This window comes from Capricornis sumatraensis, chromosome 20, assembly GCF_032405125.1.
Source record: "Capricornis sumatraensis isolate serow.1 chromosome 20, serow.2, whole genome shotgun sequence".
Taxonomy (NCBI): domain Eukaryota; kingdom Metazoa; phylum Chordata; class Mammalia; order Artiodactyla; family Bovidae; genus Capricornis; species Capricornis sumatraensis.
In genome coordinates this window covers 60,470,057-60,494,889 of record NC_091088.1, presented here as the reverse complement: position 1 = coordinate 60,494,889, position 24,833 = coordinate 60,470,057, and the positions used below count along the sequence as shown (strand labels likewise).

Below are 24,833 nucleotides of genomic sequence, written 5' to 3'. Positions count from 1 at the left end.
GGGACCACAGTGGAGACTTCACTTTTACTGCCAGTGAGATGGGAGCCACAGAAAGTCTCCAAGGAGGAGTGAATGGATCTGATTCAACTTTCAACAGAAATGCCATAAAAATAATAATGGACATTTACTGAGCACTTCCTACTAACCAGGAAACGTGAGAAGTTTCTGCAAGTGGTGTTGACAGAAGGCCCGTTGTCTAGATGGCTAAGCCACCCTTGTGGGCCTTCTAGATCCTTCCCTTCCTCTCAGCCCACACCATCCCCTCAGGACTGATACAGTCTCGCACCAAAACATAGCCTGAAGCTTTTTTTTTTTTCCCTGAAGCAATTATTCAACAACTTTATGGAGACAGAATTCACATACCGTGCAATTCAGCCATTTAAACTGTACAGTTCAGGCAATTCCCTGGCAGTCCAGTGATTAGAACTCCATGCTCTCATACTGCCAAGGCCCCAGGTTCAATCCCTGGTGGGGAAAGTAAGATCCCACAAGTCATGCAGTGTGGCCAAAAAAATTTAGAATTAAAAAAAATAATAAATGGTACAACTCAGTGGATTTTAGTATGTTAATCACTTTGTGTAACTGTCACCACAATCAGATTTAGAATATTTTATCACTCAAAGAAACTCCTTAGGCACACCCCCATCTCAGCCCCACACAACCACTAATCTACATTGTCTGATTTGTCTATCCTGGATAATTCCTGTAAATGGAATTCTACAGTCTGTGGCTATTTGTGTTACCTGACTTCTTTCACTCAGCATAATATTTTCAGGGTTCATCCATGTTGTAGCATCTGTCACTAATTCAATCCTTTTGGTGGCTGAATAATATTCCACTGTATGAAGGTAGCCTGTTTTGTGTAGCCATTCATCAACTGATGGACATTTGGGTTGCTCCCACATTTTGGTTGTTATGAACAAGGCTGCTATGAACATTCTCATGCAAACGTTTGTGGGGACATGTGTTTCCATTTCTCTGGGGAGATACCTAAGAGTGGAATTCCTGAGCCATATGGTAATTCTGTGTTTAACTGTTTGAGGAAATGCCAGACTGTTTAAGTGCTCACAATCTTCCCACCAGCAGTGTCTGATGGTTTTGATTTCTCCACATCCTTGTTTGTTGCCGTTTTTTTAAAAAATTTATTTATTTGGCTGCATGTGGGATCTAGTTCCCCAAAAAGGGATCGAACCCAGGCCCCCTGCATGGCAAGTGCGGAGTCTCAGCCACCGGACCACCAGGGAAGACCCTCTCCACATCTTTGTCGACACTTGTTATTGTCTTGAAGTGAGTTGCTCCTCTCTGCCTCCACTGCCAGTAGCCATCTCTCACCTGGACTTTGAAGTCACGTCCTCCTTGTGTTCCAGGTTCCACCGTCAGTCTCTCCCCACACTACAGCCAGAGAAAGCCTGTCAGCACCAGGGTCAGAGCCTGCCCCTCCCCAGCTAAGAGCTCTTGCATTGCTGTTTATTGACTGATAAATCCAAATTGCTCGCCAGGCTTGGCCCCTGTAGCCAGCCCCTGCTCACCCGTCTCTCTCTCTCCAGTTTACTCATTGCTCGCGCCCCTATTTCCTGCTCATTCAGATCTAGCCACATCAGCCTCCCATTCACTTCTTGATGCCCCAAGGGCTGCCCAGCCTCAGCCACCTCCAGCGCTCTTCTCTCTGTCCTAGTACGTTTTGCACTGCTCTCCTCCAACCTCTTTCCTTCCCCTCGCAGATCTGAGCTTTACTGTGACCTTTCCAAAAGAGCCTCCTTGGACTCCTCTGCCAACCTAACAACTCCTCTCTCCCAGGCTCGTCCTTATTGCATTTAGCACTGTTACAAGTTGCGTGACTATTTGTAAGACAGTTTGCCCAATGGCCGCCTCCACCTTAGGAAGAGTCCCACGAGGGTGGTTGAGCATCAGTGCCTGGCCTGTTATGTTGTTATTGTTCAGTTGCTAAGTTATGTCTGACCCTTTGTGACCCCATGGACTGTACCCCACCAGGCTCCTCTCTCCATGGGATTTTCCAGGCTAGAATACTGGAGTGGGTTGCCATTTCCTTCTACAGTCCCTCCCCAACCCAGGGACTGAACTCACATCTCCTGCATTGGCAGGCAGATTCTTTACCCACTGGGCCATCTGGGAATCCCCCTTGTTTCTTTTCCTGTGACCCATAATGGTGGTGGTGGGGGAATATGTATCTATATCTATAGCCTCCTGTCAGAAAATAAAAGTTTCATACATGGGTATTTCCCCTGCATGTTCTAGATTATTCTATTCAATTTTTCAAAAAACTGGCCTCAGCCAGAAAGCTTGATGTCAGCCCTTGGTAACGGATCACTGTTCATAGTTTGAAAAACTCTAGCAGACCTTCTATAAGCCCCTCTGACACACATCCACCCACCCCCACTATCAAAAGCAGGAAATAGGTTTGACTGGTTACATGCTGTATCCGCAAATTCTGGCATAGGTCCTGGCTGAGCACAGTGGGTTTAATGAACGTTGAGTGAATAAATGAACTAAGAAGAAGCCAGGGCCAGAGTTAGGACTGCAATCCTGCCTGTACCGCTCCCTAGGACTCAAGAATTCTGACCACCTCGATTGCAAAGATCCAGGCAGCGTAGCCCCAGCTCCAACTACTTCACCCTCCCTCTGCTTCTTCTGGGGTTGGAGGTTGCGAGTGGGGAGACGACATTAACCTGAGCCTCCCTTCTGGAGGAACCAGAACTCCATTTCCCGTAAGCCTCAGGGGTGGGACTACATTTCCCATAAGCCTCTGCTCCCGCCAGAGTCTGTGCCCTTCAGCCACAGCGGCAGATAATTGCATCTTTCCTCATGCCCCAGCCCCCAGTTCCGTACTCTCTACCTGCATATGGTCAGTCCACCCTGCAGCGCTGGTCCCGGCACCCCCTCCTTCCCAGCCCTCCTGGTGTGATGAACCTGCCTCAGTTTCTCCAATGAGCGCCCCCCTCCAAGAGGGCTCATTGAACCCCTCTCCCTCCCCTTCCCCTGGGGTTGCCAGTCCCAATTGCGCTGGCTGCGTTTGGGACCCGCGGGTCCTGGACACCTGCTGGGGAACGGGGGCAGGGGCGGGCCGTGCTGGGGATGGGGTGTCTGGGCCGCCTCCGCGGTGTGCAGTGAGGCTGCGCCTGCGATGCGCAGCTCCAGCCCAGCCTCAGCGGAGAGGGACGCAACGCAGGGGCTCAGGGACCACAGAGAAGTCCGCGCGCAGGGTGGGCGCCGTGCTTCCGGTGTGTCTGCAGCTCGGGGTGCTGTGCGGGGGCGGGGGTGGGGGAGTGTGACCCCGAGACGGCGGCGGCCTGGCACGTGATGTGTGCGTCCTTGTCTGTTTTGTCTGTGTCCCTAAGGGACCAAGTTCCAGTCCCCACTCAGCCACTTCCCGGCTGTGTGCCTTGGGGCAGATGTCTGCACCTCGCTGTGCCTGTTTCCTCATCTGTACGATGGGAATGACAATTTAAAAGTAATATGTGTAAAGCGCTGAGAACAATGCCTGGCGCAGTTAATGCTCCTAAGAATAAATAAATTAAATAAACTATGATCATGTATCTTCTGTATGAGGCAAGCACCTCTGGTTGTGTAAAGGTTTCGCAAACTCATAGGAAATGTGGGTATTTGTGATGCGTGTGTCTGTGTGTGTCTTTGTATGTGTTCGGTATGCGTGTGGGTATTTGTGTATGTAATGTGTGACTACACTGGGGTAATGTGTTTTTGTAACCTTGTGTGAAATTTGTATGCATTTGCGATGTGTGTGTCCATGTGTGTTAAGGTATGTGATGTATCTTTGTGTATCTGTGTGTTCAGTGTATATGCCTGTGTTGTCTATGTGTGTTTCTGTCCGTATAATGTGCGTGGCTGTGTATATGTTATGTGATATGTGTGTATCAGTGTAATGTATTTGTGTGTATTTTTGTACATGATTTGTGTAGCTTTGTATATTCTTTGTAGTGTACATCTATACCCATGGGTGGGTTGTGCTTGTATATGTGTATCTGTGTGTGTGACTTGTGTCTCTATATTCATGTGAATGAAATGTGTCTGTGTGAGAGATATGTGTATCTCTGAGTCTGTGTTGTGTATTTGTGTGTATTCGCACATGTGATATGCATGTCTCTCCTTGTATCTGCTGTGTATCTGTGTATATTTGTGCACGGGATACTTGTGTCTATGTTAGTGTGTATCTTGTGTGTGTCTCCATGCAAGTGATGTCTGTGTGTGTGGTGTGATATGTGTGTCTGTGGGTCTTCTTTGTTGCCCATTTGTTTGTGGAATGTCTGTGTTCGTGACTTTGTGCTTTGGTGTGTCACCATGGTGTCTGCGTGGATCTTTGTGGTGTGCGTGTTTATGGACTTGGGGCCTTACTTTGTCTGTGACATATGTGGGTCTTTGTGATGCGCTGACGTTCCTGCGTGGCCGGGTGCATCTGTGCCGGGGGCCGGCCTGCCTGTGCGTGCTTAGTGCAGCCCATCATCCCTGCGTCTTTGTGTATGACGTGTACGTGTCCCCGTCTGCCGAGCGCTGTCCACCTTTGTATGTGCTGTGCTTGTCTGTGAGGGTCTCTGCGACATGGGTCAGCCATGTGTGGGCTGCGTGTGCCTGTCTGACATCTGCATCTTGGCGCGGAGCACACGTGTCCGTGCTGGTGGCATGTCACAGAAGCGTCCGGGCCAGGCACGGTGGGCCCTGGGTCCCCCCTACACGAGGGTCTGCTGGTCCCTGGCTGTCCCTCCCCCTCCCCTCCCTCCTGGCAGCCAATGCTACTGGGGAGCCAGTTGCTATGACGACGCTCCATCCTCCCTCCCTCCTCCCTCCTCCCACCCTTCCTCTGACAGGCTCTCTGCTCCCCCAATCCCGGCTGCCCTCGGGGGCGGGGCCCTCATTCTACCCCCCCCACCTTCTACCCTCTCCCCCCCCCACCCCAGCAACCCCGGCTCCCCGGCTCCTCTCCTCTGTCTGTCTCTCCATCCCTTCATCTGTCTGTCCCTTCAGAGAGGGGGAGGGGGGTCCCTGAGCCTGTAAGCAGCCCCTCCCTCCCCCTGTCCTGAGCCTCCTGCCCCTCTCCTGGGCCGGGGGGAGGCCAGGGTCGCGCGGGTCCCCATGGCTGGGGGCTGAGGGCCCGCCCCCCCCTCCTCCCCAGCCGCCACCACCTCCACCTCCCTGCCATCCTCGACAAGATGCCTGCCCCCGGCGCCCTCATCCTCCTCGCGGCCATCTCCGCCTCCGGCTGCCTGGCGTCCCCGGCCCACCCCGGTGAGTCTGTCGGGCCATCCTGCTGTCCAGTGTCCCCCACCCCCACCCTGGCCTGCCCCGGGGTCTGTCTGCGGGGCTCCGGCTCCGTCACCTGTGTGGCGTCTTCCCGCAGCGAGCCAGGGCCTGGGGAGGCGCAGGAATGGTGCCTCTGTCAGCAGGGCCTGTGGGAGGAAGGCTGGGGGCTGGGTGGGGAGGGGGTCCGTTCGGGCAACATGTGTGTGTGCAGACGCGCGCGCGTGTGTGTGTGCAGGTGTGTGCAGGAAGCCGGGGAAGGTCAGGGCCTCTGGGAGAATTGGGGACAGAGAGGAGGAATACTATTTCTAAAGGGGACATAGCCTTGGAGGCTGTCTCCGGCTTTGGGGGAGTCCCAAGGCTTGCGGAGATCCCGACTCGGGACCTGGGGCTGGGGACCGAGGACATGTGTGTGCTCCAAGCGTCCCTAAAAGTGACAGGCCTCAACCCCCGTAACTAGGATCCAGCATGGGGCGAGCACCTTCTCCCAGCCTGCAGCTGGGGGCTCATCCTCTTCTTCAAATAGGGGGTAAGAAGGCTGTCGTGGGAGCGTATTTTAAATTCTGAGCGCTCCAGGCTCCACTGCTACTCCTCCTTCCCTCAGTCCTCACTGAAATTCATCCAAGCCTGAGGGTGAGGTGATGGGGTGGGGGTTGGGGGGTCCCAGTTTGGGGCGAGAGGAGGGACCCCACCCCCAACCCAACCACTTGAGAAGGCCCCAAACTACAACTCCCACAATGCCCCGAGCCACCCGGCTCCTCTGCCAAGGGGCCCCTGGGTGCAGAGCATCATGGGAGTTGTAGTCAAGACTAACTGGACGGGGAGGGGCAAGGAATCTGGGAGCCAGGGGCGTGAAGACGGGAGCCCAGCCCAGCCCTGTCCCCACAGATGGATTCGCCCTGGGCAGGGCGCCTCTGGCTCCTCCCTATGCCGTGGTCCTCATCTCCTGCTCTGGCCTGCTGGCCTTCATCTTCCTCCTCCTCACCTGTCTGTGCTGCAAACGGGGCGATGTCGGCTTCAAGGTGAGATGCACGAGGGAATTTAAGGTGGGGAGGAACACTCTAGCAAGGCCTTTCCTCCGCTACTCCCCCACCCCCACAACCGGGGGAGCCGGGCAGTGAGTCTGAGAGCCCTTCAGGCCTGAAGTTACAGCAAAATCCAACTCCAGATGAGAATTGGACTGGGATTGGAGGACAGTTGGCAGAAAGGTGGGATATTGATTAGAAGGAGCATGGCGTGTCTCACGGCTGTGTTCTCCCACCCTTCACCCCTCCTGGCCCCAGGAGTTTGAGAACCCTGAAGGGGAGGATTGCTCCGGGGAGTACACGCCCCCCGCCGAGGAGACTTCCTCCTCACAGTCACTGCCTGATGTCTACATTCTTCCCCTGGCTGAGGTCTCGCTGCCAATGCCTGCCCCGCAGCCATCACACTCAGGTATGGCCCTGCACCTTGACTGGGATCCCGTGGCCCTCCAATTCAGGGTGGGAGGAGCTGACAGCCCTCCCTCAGGGAATCAAAGAGAAAGGCAGAGGTGGGAGCCTTGGAATCTTGGAAGAAGCTGTTGCTTAACCCCGAACCAGATTTGGAGATTCTTGCGGAGCAATCCATGATGAGGTCAGCCTAGATCTTAATGCCAGAGGCAGAGCCAATGGCAGGCTGAAGTTAAGTCATAGGATCTTGGGACACCAAAGGGAAGAACGGATTGGACACTAGAAACTTGTGGGCAGCCAATGAGGAGACTGAGATCTCTTCATGGAATGTTGGGGCAGCCAATGAAAAGATTTGTTGTGTCTGCTTTGACCGCGGTCCCCACTGAGGTAGGGGATGCTGGTGGCACTTGGGAGGGGAGAGAGGCTCAGGTGCCTCCCCTTTTACTGTCCCCCACGCCAGACATGACCACCCCCCTGGGCCTTAGCCGCCAGCACCTCAGCTACCTACAGGAAATTGGGAGTGGCTGGTTTGGGAAGGTAAGTAAGTGGGGCCGGGGGTGGGAGGTGGGGGCTCCCACAATCCAGGGCGACACTCCCGTTCTGTGTCCATTGCCCCTGCTCCCACCACTTCTCATCTGCCCCCTGCCCCCTCGGCCCACCCATTGCCCTCCCCTCTGTTCACCTCTCACCGGCTCCCACCCACCCCATCCCCCCATCTGTCGGTCAGCGCCTCCCTCCTCACTCCATTGACCACTCCGCCTCGCCATCCGGCTCTCCACGCGTCCGTCTGTCCATCCTTCCACCCGTCCCTGCGTCCATCGGACTCTGGGCCTGTGAGTCTCCCACCCCGTGTCTGGTGGGGATACGAGGGTGGTGGGAGTTGAAAGAAGAGGCTGGAAAGGAGAGGGAAGTTGGGAGCCATACGGTGGGGTGGAGGGCACTCCCTGGGATGGGGCTGGGGAATCCCCAGGCACTGATTCCTGGGTCCTCCTCGAGCAGGTGATCCTGGGAGAGATTTTCTCCGACTACACCCCGGCCCAGGTGGTGGTGAAGGAACTCCGAGCCAGCGCAGGGCCTCTGGAGCAGCGCAAGTTCATTTCCGAGGCACAGCCGTACAGGTATGGGGACCTCTGGGTAGACATGGAGCCCTGAAGGCCCGAATATCTGAGTCTGTGCTTCATGGCGGTAATGTTTGGGAGCAGGAGGAGTACAGTGTGGGGTCAACTCTGGATTCCAATCCTAGATGTACCTTTCCCTGGCTGTGCCAGTCAATCTAGATCATTTCCCTCCCTCAGCCTTGGGGTCTTCCTCGGGCCAGAGGCAGGGACATGAAGGCAGTGTGATGCAGGCAAGGGAAACAGCGCAAAAGCTGAGCTGGAAATCTGGAAATCAGAGTGGAGAAGGCTCCACTCTGAACCTTCATCTAGAAAGTGAGTCCAGGAAGTCTGAGCAGCCTCATGCAGAGGGCAGCTGAGAGGATACAAAATGGGCTTTGCCTGGCACAGGGTCCGTGATGGTGGTCCCTTCTTCGGGCCCCTGCCTGTGGGTTAAGAAAGGCAGAATCAGAATCACAGACCAGGGTCCTGAGTGGCTGCACCAAATGGCCACTGTCCACCCACGCCTGTCCCCACTGGACTGGGAGGTCTGGGAAGACAGGACGCTATCCCTCTCCTGTCTGGTCTCCACTCTCAGAGCTTCTAGATCAGGGTTAATTAAACCTCTTTTCATATATGCCCTGTGGGGTATTGCGTGCCCGGGCATGGAGAAGGCATGTATATGGGCACCTTTTAACAGAGAGCTGTAAAAGTGAGCTTTACCCTGAGATTTTATGAACCTTTTCCTCTGAAAACTCCCGTGGTTTCCTGTGACTTCCAGGACAAAGTCGCAACCGTCCCTACAGCCCACAAGCCCTGTTCCCTGACCCTCCCACAGACCAGCCTCAGTGCTGCTGTCCTTGCTTTTCCCTCTGTCTGGAATATTGCTCCTGGCTCACTCACCCCCAGTTTCTGATGGTGGGATCCCTCTCCTCCCTGGGTCTCAGATCAGAAAGGCCTTCTTTATACACACAAACACACACACTGCCCCCTAAGGAGGGCCCTGGGATGCTCCATCATATCAACTTGTGTATTTTCTTCATCACACGTATCTTAGTGTGTCATTATTTCATCCATGTATCCGTGACTTGCCTCTCTCTCTCAACCCATGCTGGCAAGCATCAGCCACATATGGGTACTTAAATTCATCTTAAATAAAATGCAGTCAAATTCAAGATGTCTTCCTCAGCTACCCTTGCCACATTTCAAGAGCTCAGGAGCCATATATGGCCAATGGTTCCCACGTTAGACATCTCAGAAAGTTCTGGTGGAGAATGTAGGACTATACTGGCAGCTCGGGGTCCATCTTGTCACCCAGCTACAAGCTGGCCCTCGGTAGACATTTGCCGGATGAGCCACAGACCTGAGAACAAATCCCAGCTCTGGCACTGTTACCAGCTGTGTGACCCTGGGCAAGTTACTTTACCTCTCTGAGCCTCCCTTTTCCCCTGGATCCAATGGGAAACATCATCCTGCCTAGCAAAGATGTTAGGAGGATTTGATAACAGAAGGGGCCAGCTGTGGCTCAGATTAGTAGGTGAGCAATGGATCCAAGCTTCCTTCTACATCTGCCATGCTAAGTCTCCCCATGATGGGAGCTCCAGTCATTTTTTTTTTTTTCAAGCCCCAGCATATGCTGGTGCTTTAGGAAAGCTTTATCTCATTAGTCGTCTCCCAAGCAGGAGCAGAAGCCACTATCCACACCCGCCCCCCCAACCCCTCTCCTGCCAGGCCCCAGTGAAACAAAAACTGTTCTACCCTCCTCGAGCCAGGTTGCAAGCTGCAACCTGGGCTGCAAGCCCTGGATGTGTTAATCTTTCCAGAGACCCTAGGGTCATGTAGCAGGGTTAAATCCTTCATTCCACACGATTTTATTGAGCACCTACTTAGTCTAGGCACCGGGAACATGGCCACACACACAAAAAGCCCCAAATCCTTGTCTTGTAAAGCTTGCCACCTAGTGGAGGGGACACACGATAAATGAGCCAGTGAAGAAATAAATTTTAACAGGAAAATACCACAGACTGACAAGTGCCTTGAGGAAATAAGGCAGGATGTGATGGAGACGGAGGAGCTCTGGGATGGGAACTGTGGGAAAGGCAGGCTTGACTAGGGTGAATCAGTTTCACAAAGCACTGTGGGAAGCGTGTTCCAGGCAGAGGGAACAGCAGGAACAAAGGCAGTGAGGCAGGAGAAATGCCAGCTCCTCTCTGATCCTATTAGATTTCTTGCCACAACTTTATGAGGGGATTACTATGACCATCCCCATTTTACATTTGAGGGAGAGGCCAAGTGACTTCTGTGAGGTTACACGCCTGGGAAAGGTGGAGACAAGATTCAGAAACCTGCTCCCCCAACCTGACTCTTAGCCACAGTGAGAGGATAAAGGAGGGGCATCCCCCAGTGTTGAGGGAAGGGCAGTGATATCTCTTGAGGAAAGGATGTTGACATTAAGGGACAAGGAGGACTTTGAGAGTGGAGTGTTCTCCACAGAGAGAGGTATATAAGGCCTGAAGCCTAGGCAGGCACCTGTGAGTCTAGGGAGATGGACATGGGGTGAAGGGTGATGCTGGGAAAGGCAGGGGAGCAGGAAAGACAGGAGTGAGCCAGGCTCTGTCCCAGGGCAACCAGGGAGCCATGGAGGGTTGTGAACAGGTGGACATCAGGTCGGGGCAGACTGAAAGGGAGAGACTGGAGGCAGGGAGGCTGGGGGGAGGCTTGAGCTGGGGCTGTGGGAGGGGAGGGGAAAGAATCAGGGGGCAGGAAGAAAGGCTGAGGGGGTGGTGAGCCAGAAGGAGGGGCAAGGAGGTGCCTGAGGGTCTGGCTTGCAGACTGGGAGACAGTGGGATGGACCTGAGATGGGGATACAGGGAAGGAGTGTGTGTTTATGGGGGAGGGGGGTTAACTCTCAAGTAAGGAAACTGAGACCCAAGAGGTTGAAGCAACAGTTTGGTTTTGCTGGGAGGTTGGGGTGGGACACAGGGCTGGGGTCGGATGGAAGGGGCTGTTTCCTGACCCAGGCAACCCCCAACCCCATGCAGGAGCCTGCAACACCCCAACGTCCTCCAGTGCCTGGGCGTCTGCGTGGAGACATTGCCCTTTCTGCTGATTATGGAGTTCTGTCAACTGGTGAGGGTCGGGGTGGGGGGGGTCGCGGGGGAGGGGGAGGGGCAGAGTGAGGAGTTGGACCCGGTGGGGGCTCAGGGCCATTCGCAATGACATCGTCATAGCGACACCTGTGACAAGATAGCATTTCTTAGATGAGCCCTCAGTCCCCAGGTGGATGGGCTTCCCTTGTAGCTCAGTCGGTAAAGAATTCCTCCAATGCAGGAAACCCGGATTCCTTTCCTGGGTTGGGAAGATCCCCTGCAGAAGGAAATGGCAACCCACTCCAGTATTCTTGCCTGGAGAACCCCATGGTCAGAGGAGCCTGGCAGGACAGAGGAGCCTGGCAGGCTACAGTCCATGGGGTCGCGAGAGTCAGCACGACTTAATGACTAAACTAGCACGCGAGGAGGTGGCACACCCTGACTAGCACGTGAGGAGGGTGCATTCTGTTACTAAAGTGTTTCTCAGCAGCAGGGGAAACTGAAGCCCAAATGAGTGCAGCGGCCGCCCCATCCTTGCCTCGGGGTGGCTGGATATGTCGATGCCTGGGAGAGGGCGGTGGGACTGACCCCTCCCTGCCCTCTCCCCCAGGGGGACCTGAAGCGTTACCTCCGGGCCCAGCGGCCCCCCGAGGGTCTATCCCCTGAGCTGCCCCCTCGAGATCTGCGGACACTGCAGAGGATGGGCCTGGAGATCGCCCGCGGGCTCGCACATCTCCACTCTCACAACTACGTGCACAGGTGGCATCCCGGAAGCCACCGGGCAGAATTGGGGCGAGGAGGGAGGGCGAGGGGCTTAAGGACGCAAGGACGCTTGAGTTGGGGGCGGGGCACAAAACGGGGGAAGATTCGGGATGGGAGAAGAGGCGGGGTCAGGGGCGGTGGGGCGGGGTCAGGGAGGGGCGGGGTTAATGAAGGGGCGGGGTCACTGAGGAGTGGGCGGTGTCGGGAAGGGGGAGGGGTCAAAGTAGGAGAAGGAGGAGTGAGAAAATGAAGACGAAGCAGTGCGGGGAAAACGGCGCACTCTTTAAGTAGCGGGGCGGGCTTCCCCAAAGCTGCCCGCTTCTTACCTCGCCCCCTCGCCTGCCCCCAGCGACCTGGCCCTGCGCAATTGCCTACTGACCTCCGACCTCACCGTGCGCATCGGAGACTACGGGCTGGCCCACAGCAACTACAAGGTGGGGGCTGCCCTCCATCAGGGCGGGGAAGGGGGCAAGTTGGGGTGGGGGTTGCCCCGGCCCGCCTGACCGCGCCCCGGCCTGCGCACCCCCCACCCCCGCCCCAGGAGGACTATTACCTGACCCCCGAGCGCCTTTGGATCCCGTTGCGCTGGGCAGCGCCCGAGCTCCTTGGCGAGCTGCACGGGACCTTCATGGTGGTGGACCAGAGCCGCGAGAGCAACATCTGGTGAGGCGGGCGGGGGGCACAGAGGGCAAGGAAGGCGGAAGGGTCACAGGTTCTACAGATGGGGAAACTGAGGTCCGGGGAGGGGGGCGGCTCCCTGGAGGGTCAGGACGCGGCTCTGACCTCTCTCTACTCCCTGCAGGTCTCTAGGGGTGACTCTATGGGAGCTGTTTGAGTTTGGGGCTCAGCCCTACCGCCACCTGTCAGATGAGGAGGTCCTGGCCTTCGTCGTCCGACAGCAGCACGTCAAGCTGGCGCGGCCGAGGCTCAAGCTGCCCTATGCAGACTACTGGTGAGGGCGGGGCCTGACACCCGACCCCTGACCTTCCACCTCCCAGCCCGGGATGATCCCAGAATCCTCCACTTCATTTCACACTCTCCCCTGCACACTTGCACTACGTGCTGCCAGCCCTAAACTGGAGTGGGGACGTCCCAACCCCTTCTGCCAACATCTGCTTGCCACATGGAGGAAGGGAAACTGAAGCATGGAGTGACACAGCTGGTCTCCAACTCTAGTTTCTCTGACCCTAGAAGACCTCTGCTGCTCTCCTGTCTCTGATTCCAAAACTTGTAACCCAACCAGAAGGCGGCCTTAACTGTCACTTAACTATCATTTCCCTACTGTGCCTTGCTGTCCTCTCTTCTAGGTCTCTGTCCCTCTCTCTCTGGTTTCTGTCTCCCACCTTGGTCTTTTTTTCCCCTCTCTTTTGGCTGCGGGTCAGGGCATGTGGGATCTTGGTTCTCTGACCAGGGATCGAACCTGTGCCCTCTGTAGTGGAAGCCCAGAATCTTAACCATTGTACCACCAGGGAATTCCCCTCTCTTGGTCTTGACTCACGTCTCCCTGGGTGTCTGCCCACCTGGTCTCTGCCTCCCCTGGGGACCCACCCCCCCCCCCCCAGCTGGGACTCTGCCTTGCTCACTCTTGCCTCCTCCCTCTCCCCCAGGTACGACATCCTGCAGTCCTGCTGGCGGCCCCCTGCCCAACGCCCCTCAGCCTCTGATCTCCAGCTGCAGCTCACCTACCTGCTCTCTGAGCGGCCCCCGAGGCCCCCACCGCCACCACCCCCACCCCGAGATGGTCCCTTCCCCTGGCCCTGGCCCCCTCAGCACAGCGCCCCCCGCCCGGGGACCCTCTCCTCTCCGTTCCCCCTTTTAGATGGCTTCCCTGGGGCTGACCCCGATGACGTGCTCACGGTCACCGAGAGTAGCGGTGGCCTCAACCTTGAGTGCCTGTGGGAGAAGGCACGGCGGGGGGCTGGTCGGGGCGGGGGGGCACCCACCTGGCAGCCGGCATCCGCGCCCCCGGCCCCCCACGCCAACCCCTCCAACCCTTTCTATGAGGCGCTGTCCACGCCCAGTGTGCTGCCGGTCATCAGTGCCCGCAGCCCCTCCGTGAGCAGCGAATACTACATCCGTCTCGAGGAGCATGGCTCCCCGCCGGAGCCCCTCTTCCCCAATGACTGGGACCCCCTAGACCCAGGAGTGCCTCCCCCCCAGGCCCCCCAGGCTCCCTCCGAGGTCCCTCAGCTGGTGTCCGAGACCTGGGCCTCCCCGCTCTTCCCGGCGGCCCGGCCCTTCCCGGCTCAGTCCTCTGCATCCGGCAGTTTCCTCCTGAGTGGCTGGGACCCCGAGGGCCGGGGCGCCGGGGAGACTCTGGCAGGAGACCCTGCCGAGGTGCTGGGGGACCGGGGGGCCGCCCCGTGGGCCGAAGAGGAAGAGGAGGAGGAGGAGGGCAGCTCCCCGGGGGAAGACAGCAGCAGCCTTGGCGGGGGCCCCAGTCGCCGGGGTCCCCTACCTTGCCCCCTGTGCAGCCGCGAGGGGGCCTGCTCCTGCCTGCCCCTGGAGCGGGGGGATGCTGTTGCGGGCTGGGGGGGCCACCCTGCTCTTGGCTGCCCCCACCCCCCAGAGGACGACTCGTCCTTGCGGGCCGAGCGGGGCTCCCTGGCCGACTTGCCCCTGAACCCCCCCACCTCGGCCCCCCCCGAGTTTCTGGACCCCCTCATGGGGGCGGCGGCGCCCCAGTACCCCGGGCGGGGGCCACCTCCCGCTCCCCCCCCCCCGCCGCCACCTCCCCGGGCCCCCGCAGACCCAGCCGTGTCCCCCGACCCCTCCTCAGCCGTGGCCAGTCCCGGCTCAGGCCTGTCGTCTCCGGGCCCCAAGCCGGGGGACAGCGGCTACGAGACCGAGACCCCTTTTTCCCCCGAGGGAGCCTTCCCCGGCGGGGGGGCAGCAGAGGAGGAAGGGGTCCCTCGGCCACGGGCTCCCCCCGAGCCCCCCGACCCGGGAGCGCCCCGGCCGCCCCCAGACCCGGGTCCCCTCCCGCTCCCGGGGGCCCGGGAGAAGCCGACGTTCGTAGTTCAAGTGAGCACCGAGCAGCTGCTGATGTCCCTGAGGGAGGACGTGACAAGGAACCTCCTGGGAGAGAAGGGGCCCCGGAAGACGGGGAGAGGCCCCGGGAATCGAGAGAGAGCCCCGGGCCCGAGCCGAGACCCCCCAGTCCCGGAAAGCGGGAAGCAAGCCCCAAGCCCGAACGAGGGCCTGAGCCTCCCGGTAAACGGGGTGACAGTGTTGGAGAACGGGGTACCGAGAGCCCTGGGCGCCGACGAGAAGGTGGCAGAGAATGGGGACCCCGGGTCCCCAGAGAGAGAAGAGCAAGTGCTGGCGAATGGGGAGCTGCCACCCCCAAGGAGAGAGGAGACAGTGCTGGAGAATGGGGGCCCAGGGCCCCCAGAGAGAGAAGAGCGAGTGCTGGTGAATGGAGGACTGACACCCCCAAAGATCGAGGAGGGGTCAGAGAATGGGGGCCTGAGACTCCCCAGGAACCCGGAGAGGCTGCCAGAGACTGGGCCTTGGAGAGCCCCAGGGCCCTGGGAGAAGATGCCCGAGAGTGGGGCTCCAGCCCCCACGAACGGGGAGCCAGCCCCAGAGACCTCACTGGAGAGAGCCCCGGCGCCCGGCGCGGTGGCCTTGGCCCTGAACGGCGGGGAGACAGCCCCTGGCCCCGCTGGCCCAGCCCCCAGGAGCGGGGCGCCGGAAGCCGGGACCGAGAGGAGAGCCCCCGAGACTGGGGGGGCACTGAGAGCCCCCGGGGCTGGGAGGCTGGACCTCGGGAGTGGGGGCCAAGCCCCAGTGGGCACGGGGATGGCCCCCGGCGGCGGCCCCGGAAGCGGCGCGGACGCAAAGGCCGGATGGGCCGACAGCACGAGGCCACAGCCGCCCCTGCCGCCGCTGGAAGCGCAGCCGAGGAGACCGGAGCCAGCGCCCCCGAGAGTCAGGCCGGAGGTGGCCTCCGAGGGAGAGCCCGGGGCCCCAGACAGCAGGGCCGGCGGAGACACGGCACCCAGCGGAGACGGGGACCCCCCCAAGCCCGAGAGGAAGGGCCCCGAGATGCCACGACTGTTCTTGGACTTGGGACCCCCTCAGGGGAACAGCGAGCAGATCAAAGGTGAGCAGGCTGCTGGGAGCATGGAAGCGCGGTTGGGGGCTGAGGCCCAGGTCTTTCCAAGAGGTAGGGTGCGGTTGAGAAGCTCAGCCTCCCGGGTACCAGGCAGGTCAGCCTGCTAAGCAGTGCAGATCCTGGAGTCATACTACCTGGTCTCAAACCCTGGTTCCGCCCCTCTCTAGCTCTGTGACCTTGGACAAACTCCACGCCTGTTTCCCCATCTGCCAAAAGCAGAAGACAAGGATAGCACCTACCTAAGAGGATGGCAAGAGCTGCATGAGTTAGGACTCCCAAAGCCTTTGACCCAATGCCTGGCACTTCTAAGCACCAGCCATTACATCACAATTGACATCAACCAGGGATTGCAAACTCAGATGCTGAGCGGGGGGAAGGGCAACAGACAGTATAAGGGAATGAATGAATGAATGAACAAGAGCTGGGAGACGTGGGGTGGGAGCTGGGGAGGAAATGCAGCCATTTCTAAGCTTCATTCGGGAATGCCCACCCAGTATTGCCAAATCTGCTGCTTTCCCCCTTTAAGCCAGAGTTCTGGGTGTTTTAATGGTGGAAACTAATTCAAACGAGGCCTCTCTGTGGGCTGGGCTGCCAGTGCATGATCTCTGGCTTAAACTTTCCACCAAGCTGAAGTGTCATCAGTTTACCAGGCCTCCCTGGTGCCGGGCTCTGAGCTGCCCAGGGCTGGGACCCAGGGAGCCTCAGACCCTGCCCTGCCCACCGAGGTACTGGTGGCCTGAGAGCCCAGGAGAAACGCCTTTTCTTGAAACTTGAGTTTTGATAGGAACACAGTGAGTGTTTTGTCATAGAGAAAGGACAGTGTAAGAGAAGATAAATGGAGAGTAAAGATAAATGGCCCCTGTTTAGATCTGGACATGGGAGTAGTTAGGACTCCAAGCTTCCACTGTTGAGGGCATAGGTTCAGTCCCTGGTTAGGGAACTAAGATTCCTGCATGCCATGTGGTGCAGTCAAAAAAAAAAAAAAAAAGAGCGAGAGAGAGATTAGGGACTGTGGTTCTACTCGAATCACCTGGAGGCCTGATTTCCTTAAATACTGGTATGAAAGTTATACTGGTATGACCCGGCCAGTTTCATATTGGCAACCTCATAGCCATACTTGAGGGAAGGGTTATCATCTTGGTTTGCCAGAAGAGCCTGAGATTCAAGAGGGAAAGGTCACGAAGGGGCCTGGGCCCACAACCTTCCTTCCTCAAACCCATGGTATTAGAATACTACCCTTTCCTCAAGGTTGTTGTGGAGAGTTTGCAACCAGCTGTGTCAGAAAAGACCCTGGGCCACATGAAAATGACAGAGGATGAGCAACTAAGATGCCTCAGAGGGTCTGGGGTGGGGGTGGGGGACTGGTATTGGGTGAGAAGAGACTGGGGATAGCCTTTAAAAAAACAACAACAGTGAACTTCTACTTATCCTTCATGAGCCCACTCAGATTTCCCCTTCCTGGGGAAGCCTTCCTGATTTCTAAAGACTGTTACCCTGTACTTCCTCTGGGTATCCAAGCCCCTGATAGCTCTCTCCATAAAGCCCCACCCCACCCCATCACCTTGAGATGGGTGGTCAGGGAAGGCTTCAGTGAAGAGGCAACTTATAAGCAGACAGGAAGGAGTGAACCCAGTGGACATCTGGGAGAAGGATGTTTCAGGTAGAGGACACTGAGATGGGTACTAAGTTGGCATGTTCAGGGGAACACAAAAGGCTGGTGAAGCTGGAGTAGAGTGAATGAGGGGTGCAGAGACTCAGTCCACACCCACCTTTCTCCTTGCCCTACCCTGATCCTCTTCTCATTCCCACCATTGCTCTGCACAGGGCCTGGCACACAGTTCACTTACGCAGTAATGGAGGAATGGGTGGCCCCTGTCCATTTACCAGTGAGGAAACAGAGGCTCAGAGAAGTGGATCTGCTTGCCTAGTGACACATAGCAAGAGAGCAGGGTAGGGTTGGCATTTAAAGTGAGGTTTCCTCCTCCAGGGACCTGAAGTCCTCTTCTTCTTCGACTTCCTAAGATGAAGGAGTCACAGGGTAGGGAAAGGACCTGGAGATGCTTAGACACCCCAATTTTCTGGCCATGCAGGGCCAAAAAGGGAAAGAGAGTACCTTGGTCAACACTGTATAGCAGGGAACATTCATTCATTAATCCCACAAATATTGACTGAGTACTTCTGTGTACTGGGGCTTGGGAATGCACCCAGAGTGAGCACGACTCAGCCTCTGTTCTGTGGCAAGGCAAACATTCATCACAGTGCCGCAGAATTAGAGTTCTATACTGAGATCAACTGCTCGGAAGGAGAGGTGCTTGGTACTACAGGGGGCAGAGCAGGTAGCCTGGCCTGACCTCCTGGGAGATCCCCGAAGGCTTTAAAAGCCCAAACAAGAGCCGGATGATGCACCAGACTTGAGTTCTATAAGGAATTTCCAGGCAGAGGGAACAGCCTATGCAAAGGCTCAGAGGTGGGAGGAATGGGGGGTGGCCCATGTGGCTGGATGGAGGTCAAGCCAGAAGGAGCGGGCAACAGAGCCAGGAGAGGTCAGCAGAGCCTGGGCACTAGGCTCTGATGGTCCTGGGGAGAAGCTGGGGCTTAGTGCTGTGGGCAGTGGGGTCTGATGGTCCTGGGGAGAAGCTGGGGCTTTGTGCTGTGGGCACTGGGGAGCCATGGGGAAAGTTAAGCACTGGATTAGGAGGAGATCGCTCCCCTTCTGCTGGGAGAACCCCAGTGCAACCTTTTGGTTCACAAGGGTGGAAACAGACTGTGCCTGAGATTACCTGAGGACACACAGCTAGGTGGGAGGGCACGCCTCAGTTTCCCCGAGAACTGGAGCTCACCGAGTCTCTCCCCTCGCAGCCAAGCTCTCGCGGCTCTCGCTGGCGCTGCCGCCGCTCACGCTCACGCCATTCCCGGGGCCGGGCCCGCGGCGGCCCCCGTGGGAGGGCGCGGACGCCGGGGCGGCTGGCGGGGAGGCCGGCGGGGCGGGGGCGCCGGGGCCGTCGGAGGAGGACGGGGAGGACGAGGACGAGGAGGAGGACGAGGAGGCGGCGGCAGCGGGCGCGGCGGCGGGGCCGCGGGGCCCCGGGAGAGCACGGGCAGCCCCGGTGCCCGTCGTGGTGAGCAGCGCCGACGCGGACGCGGCCCGCCCGTTGCGGGGACTGCTCAAGTCTCCACGCGGGGCCGACGAACCCGAGGACAGCGAGCTGGAGAGGAAACGCAAGATGGTCTCCTTCCACGGGGACGTGACCGTCTACCTCTTCGACCAGGTGCGCTGCGGCTGCGGGCCCAGGACCCCCGGGGTGGTGTCTGCGGAGGGGCGGGGCCTGGATGAAGACTGCATCTAGATTGGGGCGGGGCCTGCAAGGTGAGGGCGGGGCGTGGGAGAAACTGGCCAGGGAATGGGGCGGGACTTGGAGGACCGGATGAGGCCTTGAGTGTAGGGGCGGGGCCTGAAGGAAGGCCACGCCTATGGGGGCGGGGATTGCAGGCTGAGGGTGGAGGCTGGCTAGGGGGATAGGGCGGGGTCGGGGGTTAGGGTCCAGTCCAGAGCAGAGGCGGGGCCTGGGGTAGGTGTGGGTGCTGGAGGGCTAGGGAGAGGCCTGGAGAAGGGAAGGGACCCGGAAGAAAAGCGTGATACCTGCTAGCCAGAGGCTAAGGAGGAAAGTGGCTTCCCTGGTGGCTCAGTGGTAATGAATCCGCCTGCCAACGCAGGAGACTCGGATTGAATCTCTGGGCCGAAAAGATCCCTTGGAGAAGGAAATGGCACCCCACTCCAGTATTCTTGCCTGAGAAATCCCATGACAGAGGAGCCGGGCGGCCTACAGTCCTTGGGGTCGCGAAAGCGTCGGACCTGACTTAGCGACTAAACAACAACAAAGGAGAAAGCTAGGATTAGGGCATAATCTGCAAGTGGAGGTGGAACCTGGTGAAGTTCGGGGCCGGGTTTGTTCACCAGCGCTCTAAGGATGTGGAGGCTGAGGGGCGGGCTCAGAAAGGAGGAGATCTTACCCACTAGTTGGCGAGTGTCGGAGAAGCTGCAGGTAGGGCTTAAGAGATGCTGCTTGTCGTGTTAAGATGCTAAATTCAGTAAGTGGGTTCAGGGATGGGACCGAACGAATGAAACAGGGATTGAGGATTGTGTTAAAGGTAGCCTGAGAGGTTACTGTTGAAGAGAAAATGCTGCTTGTGGACTGGGGCGGGGCATACTAAGGTCCTGAGATGAGTGAGAACAGGGTCAAGAGCTGAGGCCTAGGGCACTAAAACAAAAGGGCGAGGCTTGGAGAGCTGGAGCGGGACCACTTCAGAGGGCGCGAGGAGTTCACAGGAGGGTCCGGAGGTGCTCACGATGGGTTAGGGGTTTGGAAGATCATAGGGGCATGTAGTTCTGCGGTCAGCCTGCAGCCGAGATCTAGGACATGGGTAAGGGTCTTGGATCGGGGCAGGACTTACGGAGATAGTCTTGGGTTAGGGGCTTCCGTGGAGGCAGCGCGTTAAGGAGCCCAGAGGCAGTTCCTGCGGTGGACTGTGTAGCTATGGTCGAGGGAAGAGCCTCAGGCTGGGGTGAGGTTAAAGCTAGCCCACGGCTTCGAAGGGAGAGTAGGGGATTTTCAGAGACAGAATGTGAACTGAGATGCGTGAAGCCCCAGAAATGTCAGCGGGGTTTGTTGCTTGTTGGGATGCAGTGAGTGACAAGTTCGTCCCCCTCCTTGCCTCCTAATCTACCCTCATAGGAGACGCCAACCAACGAGCTGAGTGTCCAGGGCCCCCCCGAGGGGGACACGGACCCGTCCACGCCCCCAGCGCCCCCGACGCCTCCCCACCCCGCCACCCCCGGAGATGGGTTTCCCAGCAACGACAGCGGCTTTGGTGAGGGGCGGGACGGGGCAGGGTTGGGGGCGGGGTCTATGGCTCCGGCAGTTATGGGCGGGGCCTGCCGAGGGGCGGGGTCGGAGGGCAGAAGGCTGATATTGCAGGGCTGAAGGAGTGTCTGAGGGGCTGACCGCCTCCTTTCCTCTCCTTACCCACGCTAGGAGGCAGTTTCGAGTGGGCGGAGGATTTCCCCCTCCTCCCCCCGCCAGGCCCCCCCCTGTGCTTCTCCCGCTTCTCCGTCTCGCCTGCGCTGGAGACCCCGGGGCCCCCCGCCCGGGCCCCCGACGCCCGGCCCGCAGGTACGGTGCTTCAGATCCTCGGCCCTGCTTCACCTCTGCCAATTTCTCTCTGTCCCCATCTCTCTGCATTTGCCTGGGTCCCTCCAAGTCTCTTCCTTTCCTCTCTCTCTGACTGTTTACCAGTGAAACCCACCCACCCAACTCTGGAATCGGCTCAGACCAAGAAATGTCTATCAGATGGGCTTGGGGAGTCATGCCCTTGTCTGATGCTCACTTTCCCTTCTGTAAGGATCCCCTCTTAGTCTTGTCCATGATATATTTTTTTTAATGCGCTGCAAGTGGGATCTTAACTCCTCAACCAGGGATGGAACCCGCGCCTCCTGCAGTGGAAGCGCAGAGCCTTAACCACTGGATCCACCAGGGAAGTCCCAGATTATTTCTTTGTTCTTTTTTCTTGTTTTCTTGCCCATCTTTGGGCTCAGATTCCTGCCTGGTACTTGTGTGATTCTGTTCCCCTCTCTGTTTGAGGGTACAGGTTGTCAGAGGCAGACAAGGAGACGGAGGAAACCAGGAGGCTCAAAGCTGGTTAGCAGGAACAAGAGCAGAGAGGCCATGGCTAGGGATTCCCATAGCGGTAACAGCAAGCACTCACACAGACCCTAGAGTTTGCTTGCAACATCTTAACCTATTTAATCCTCACTATGATCCCCATAGGATGGATTCTAGTCTCATCCCCATTTTACAGAAGAGACAACTGAGGCTTAAGTAGGGAGACATGAGGAGCCAGGGTACAAACCTAGCTCTGAATCTGTGCCTTTTCCCGCAGTCAGCGTTTGTCCACTTCCTTTCTTGAGTATTACTTATGCCATATTGCTAATCCTCACCCACCTTAGGGGAACGTCCTTGGATGCAGGGCTTGCCCTGGGCCAGGCAGGTGGAGGTGTTCCCAGAGGACAGAGCTAAATAGGTGGAAGGGGCAACTGGCTCTTGTCAGGGAGGGCTCCATGGCAAGGCCTGGCTCCCCTACACTGTGCCTGAGTTCAAGTGTTGGCCCTGCCACTTCTTGGCTGGGTGACCTAGGGTGAGTCGCTTTCTCTCTCTGTACCTCAGTTTCTGCAGAATGAGGAGGATAACAGGATCTAACTCATAAGATTGTTAAAGGGATTAAATGGCTTAATCCTCCCCTTGCACGCAGCAGTGGTCTTTAACTGGTAGCCGCTACTGCATTTAATTAAGTAGATGCTTACTGAGCATCAACTGTGCAGCCAGTGGGTGAAGGGGATGTTCTATGCTGGGCAAGATCAGTGAGTCCCCCTCCATCCCACCCACAGCACTGACCCCAGTCCCACAGTGAATGAATAAGTGCAAAACTCAGGGTTGCTGAGAAAGGAGATGCTGAGAGGAAAGGGCTTTCTGTCCTTGGTAATGGAAGGGCCCTTTAACCAGGGACTTGAGGGGTTGGTTGTTGTTAACTAGGTGAAGGGGAAGGGGACAGTGTTCTAGCTGATGGAACAGCTTGCCGAGGGCCTGAGGCAGGAGAGAGCTTGGCTGGTTCATGGAACAGAAGGGAAGCGGGTGTCTGGGGGTTACTTGGAGAGTAGGGCAGATGGAAGTGGGTGGGGGGAGGTGAGAGAGAGCAAGGTGGACCTTGTGGGCTTGAGGGTGGGTTGAGGGGCAGGGACTTTGTCCTGGGGGCCCTAGGAAGCCATGGGAGGACTGTGAGCATGGGAGGAGCAGCTTCAGTCCCAGAGGTAGGAAGACTTCTCCCGGGCCTTGTGGAGGTGAAAGGAGGCTGGGGAGGAGGCCAGGGTGAGTGTCCAGGAGGGAGAGAGGGCATTCAGAGTCAAGGGCAGGAGGAACGGGCTGCGGGCTGACTCTTCACTTGGCAGCATCCTTAGATTTCACCCCCGAATGTCACTTCCTCCCAGAGGTCCTCTCGGAGGCCCCCACGAGAACAGGGTAAGACAGGTTCCAGTGCATGGGGACACCGGCCAAGTGGTGAGTCAGGGCTGAGGCTGGCAGGGCCAGCAGTCCGGGATGACTTCACCTTTATTCACTGGGAGACAAGAGGGAGGGCTGGCCAGGTCATGCAAAACCCCAAATCCCTTTACTCAGTCCTTAGACATTCCCACTGCAGCTGGGCTGCTGAGCTGGTTTCTAGAGACCATGGGTGGGATGGGGGGGGCTAGGCAGATCCCCCTTCTGCCTCAGACCCCTGTGCTCGGCCTGGCTCTGCCCACATCACACATGTTCCCTGGGTGCTAAGTGATGCTACGAATGCCAGAGTTTTCCTACTCCTTTGAAAAAAAATATAAGTGTCATGATCATCATTTAAAGATAGGGAAACCACAATTTTCCTGGCAGTCCAGTGGTTAGGACTCCACACTTCCACTGCAGGGGTTCCTGGCTTTGATCCCTGGTCAGGGAACTAAGCTCCCATGAACTAGGCAATGCGGCCTAAAAGTAAGTAGAATAAAAAAGAGGGGGGACACTGAGGCTCAGGGACTGGGAGTGAGGGCTGTGACTCAGGTGGGAAGTATGAGGTATAGTGGGAGGGTGTCTGGCATGTATCCCTCGTGAACAGTCTTCACCCCATGGGCCTCGATTTTCCGGATCTGTCGAATGGGTGAGGGGCTCTCCTTTCATGAGAGAGGAGTCGTGGTGGGAAACTTTGGTGAGAGGGCACTTTGTGCAGGGCCTCTACTGGACGCTGGGAATGCAGCAGTGACCAAATGCAGTCCCATCCTCTCAGGTCTTCTGTTCTGCAGGGGCAAGCTAGCTCTTCGACAATGACTGAGATTATCCCAGAGGAGAGACATGAAGACCATTTATGTTATGTTATGAAGACATAACTATAGTTCAGAGACTTCCATGCTGGTTAGGACTCAGCACTTTCTGCTGAGGGTCTGGGTTTGATCGTTGGTCGGGGAACTAAGATCCTGGAAGTCATGCCACATGACAGAAAAAACAAAAACAGAACAAAAATCAGGGGTGAGGAATGACTGCTTGACTGAGAATGGCCAGAGAAGGCCCCTGAAGAGGGGGCACGTGGGGGGAGGCCTGAGTTCTGTGGGAAGGGCTTAAGGGTGTGCCAGGTAGTGGGAGCAGCCAGTGCAAAGGCCCTGGGGTAGGACTGTGCTTGGAGGAACAGCAAGGAAGGAGACCAGTGTCGCTGGAGCAGATTGAGTTGGGGGAGGGAGTAAATAAAGACAGACAAGGGACAGAGCAGACAGACCATGGGGGTTTGTGGGCCACAATAAGAACTTGGTTTTTTACTCTGATGAGCCAGAAGCCATGAGCCCTTCTGCCCAGTAATCCCATTTCTCCCTCTTCTTCCTCCATCTTCAGGCCCCGTGGAGAACTGACTCCCCAAAGACCTGACCCCCCTGCACCCCCAGAAGAGGGGCTGAGAGTAGAATCCTCTGTGGACGACGGAGCCACTGCCACCACCACAGACACCGCCTCCGGGGAGGCCACCGAGACTGGGCCCTCCCCCTCCCCCACCATGTGCCAAACGGGAGGCCCTGGCCCCCCGCCCCCGAGCCCCCCGGACGGCTCCCCTGAACCCCCTGACCCCCTCGGTGCCAAATGAGGCAGAAAACCCCTTGCCCCTCCCTGGAGAGCCGCCTTTCTTGGAACTGAACTGAACTCTTTTGGGCCTGGAGCCCCTCTGCACAGCAGAGGCCCCTCCTTACCCCCTCCTAGCCCCAGACAGGGGCCGCAGGCTTCGGGGACCTGGACCCCTCCCATCTCGCGTCTCCCCTTCTCCACTCTGGCCTGGCCCCTGGAGGGGTCTCTGGTTCAAACCTTCGCGTGGCATTTTCACATTATTTAAAAAAGACAAAAACAACTTTTTGGAGGAACGTGGGGCATGTGTGTGTTTCAGGAGGCAAAGAGGGGAGGCTGTCTAGATGAGTCCATTCTCACAGCCCTGTTTGACAGATGGGAACACTGAAGTC

The 24,833-nt window shown here is 57.5% G+C and overlaps 1 protein-coding gene across 1 annotated transcript; it reads left to right on the top strand.

Moving 5' to 3' along the window:
• Positions 1-5,180: 5,180 nt before the first annotated feature.
• Positions 5,181-24,466, top strand: LMTK3 (lemur tyrosine kinase 3). Its single transcript, XM_068993105.1, has 15 exons — positions 5,181-5,256; positions 6,157-6,290; positions 6,552-6,702; positions 7,159-7,235; positions 7,698-7,816; positions 10,834-10,921; positions 11,492-11,640; positions 11,993-12,077; positions 12,185-12,306; positions 12,446-12,595; positions 13,251-15,751; positions 18,623-19,032; positions 20,497-20,632; positions 20,797-20,934; positions 24,273-24,466. Exons 1-15 carry the CDS (start codon positions 5,181-5,183, stop codon positions 24,464-24,466), a joined length of 4,530 nt encoding a protein of 1,509 aa, XP_068849206.1.
• Positions 24,467-24,833: the final 367 nt, after the last annotated feature.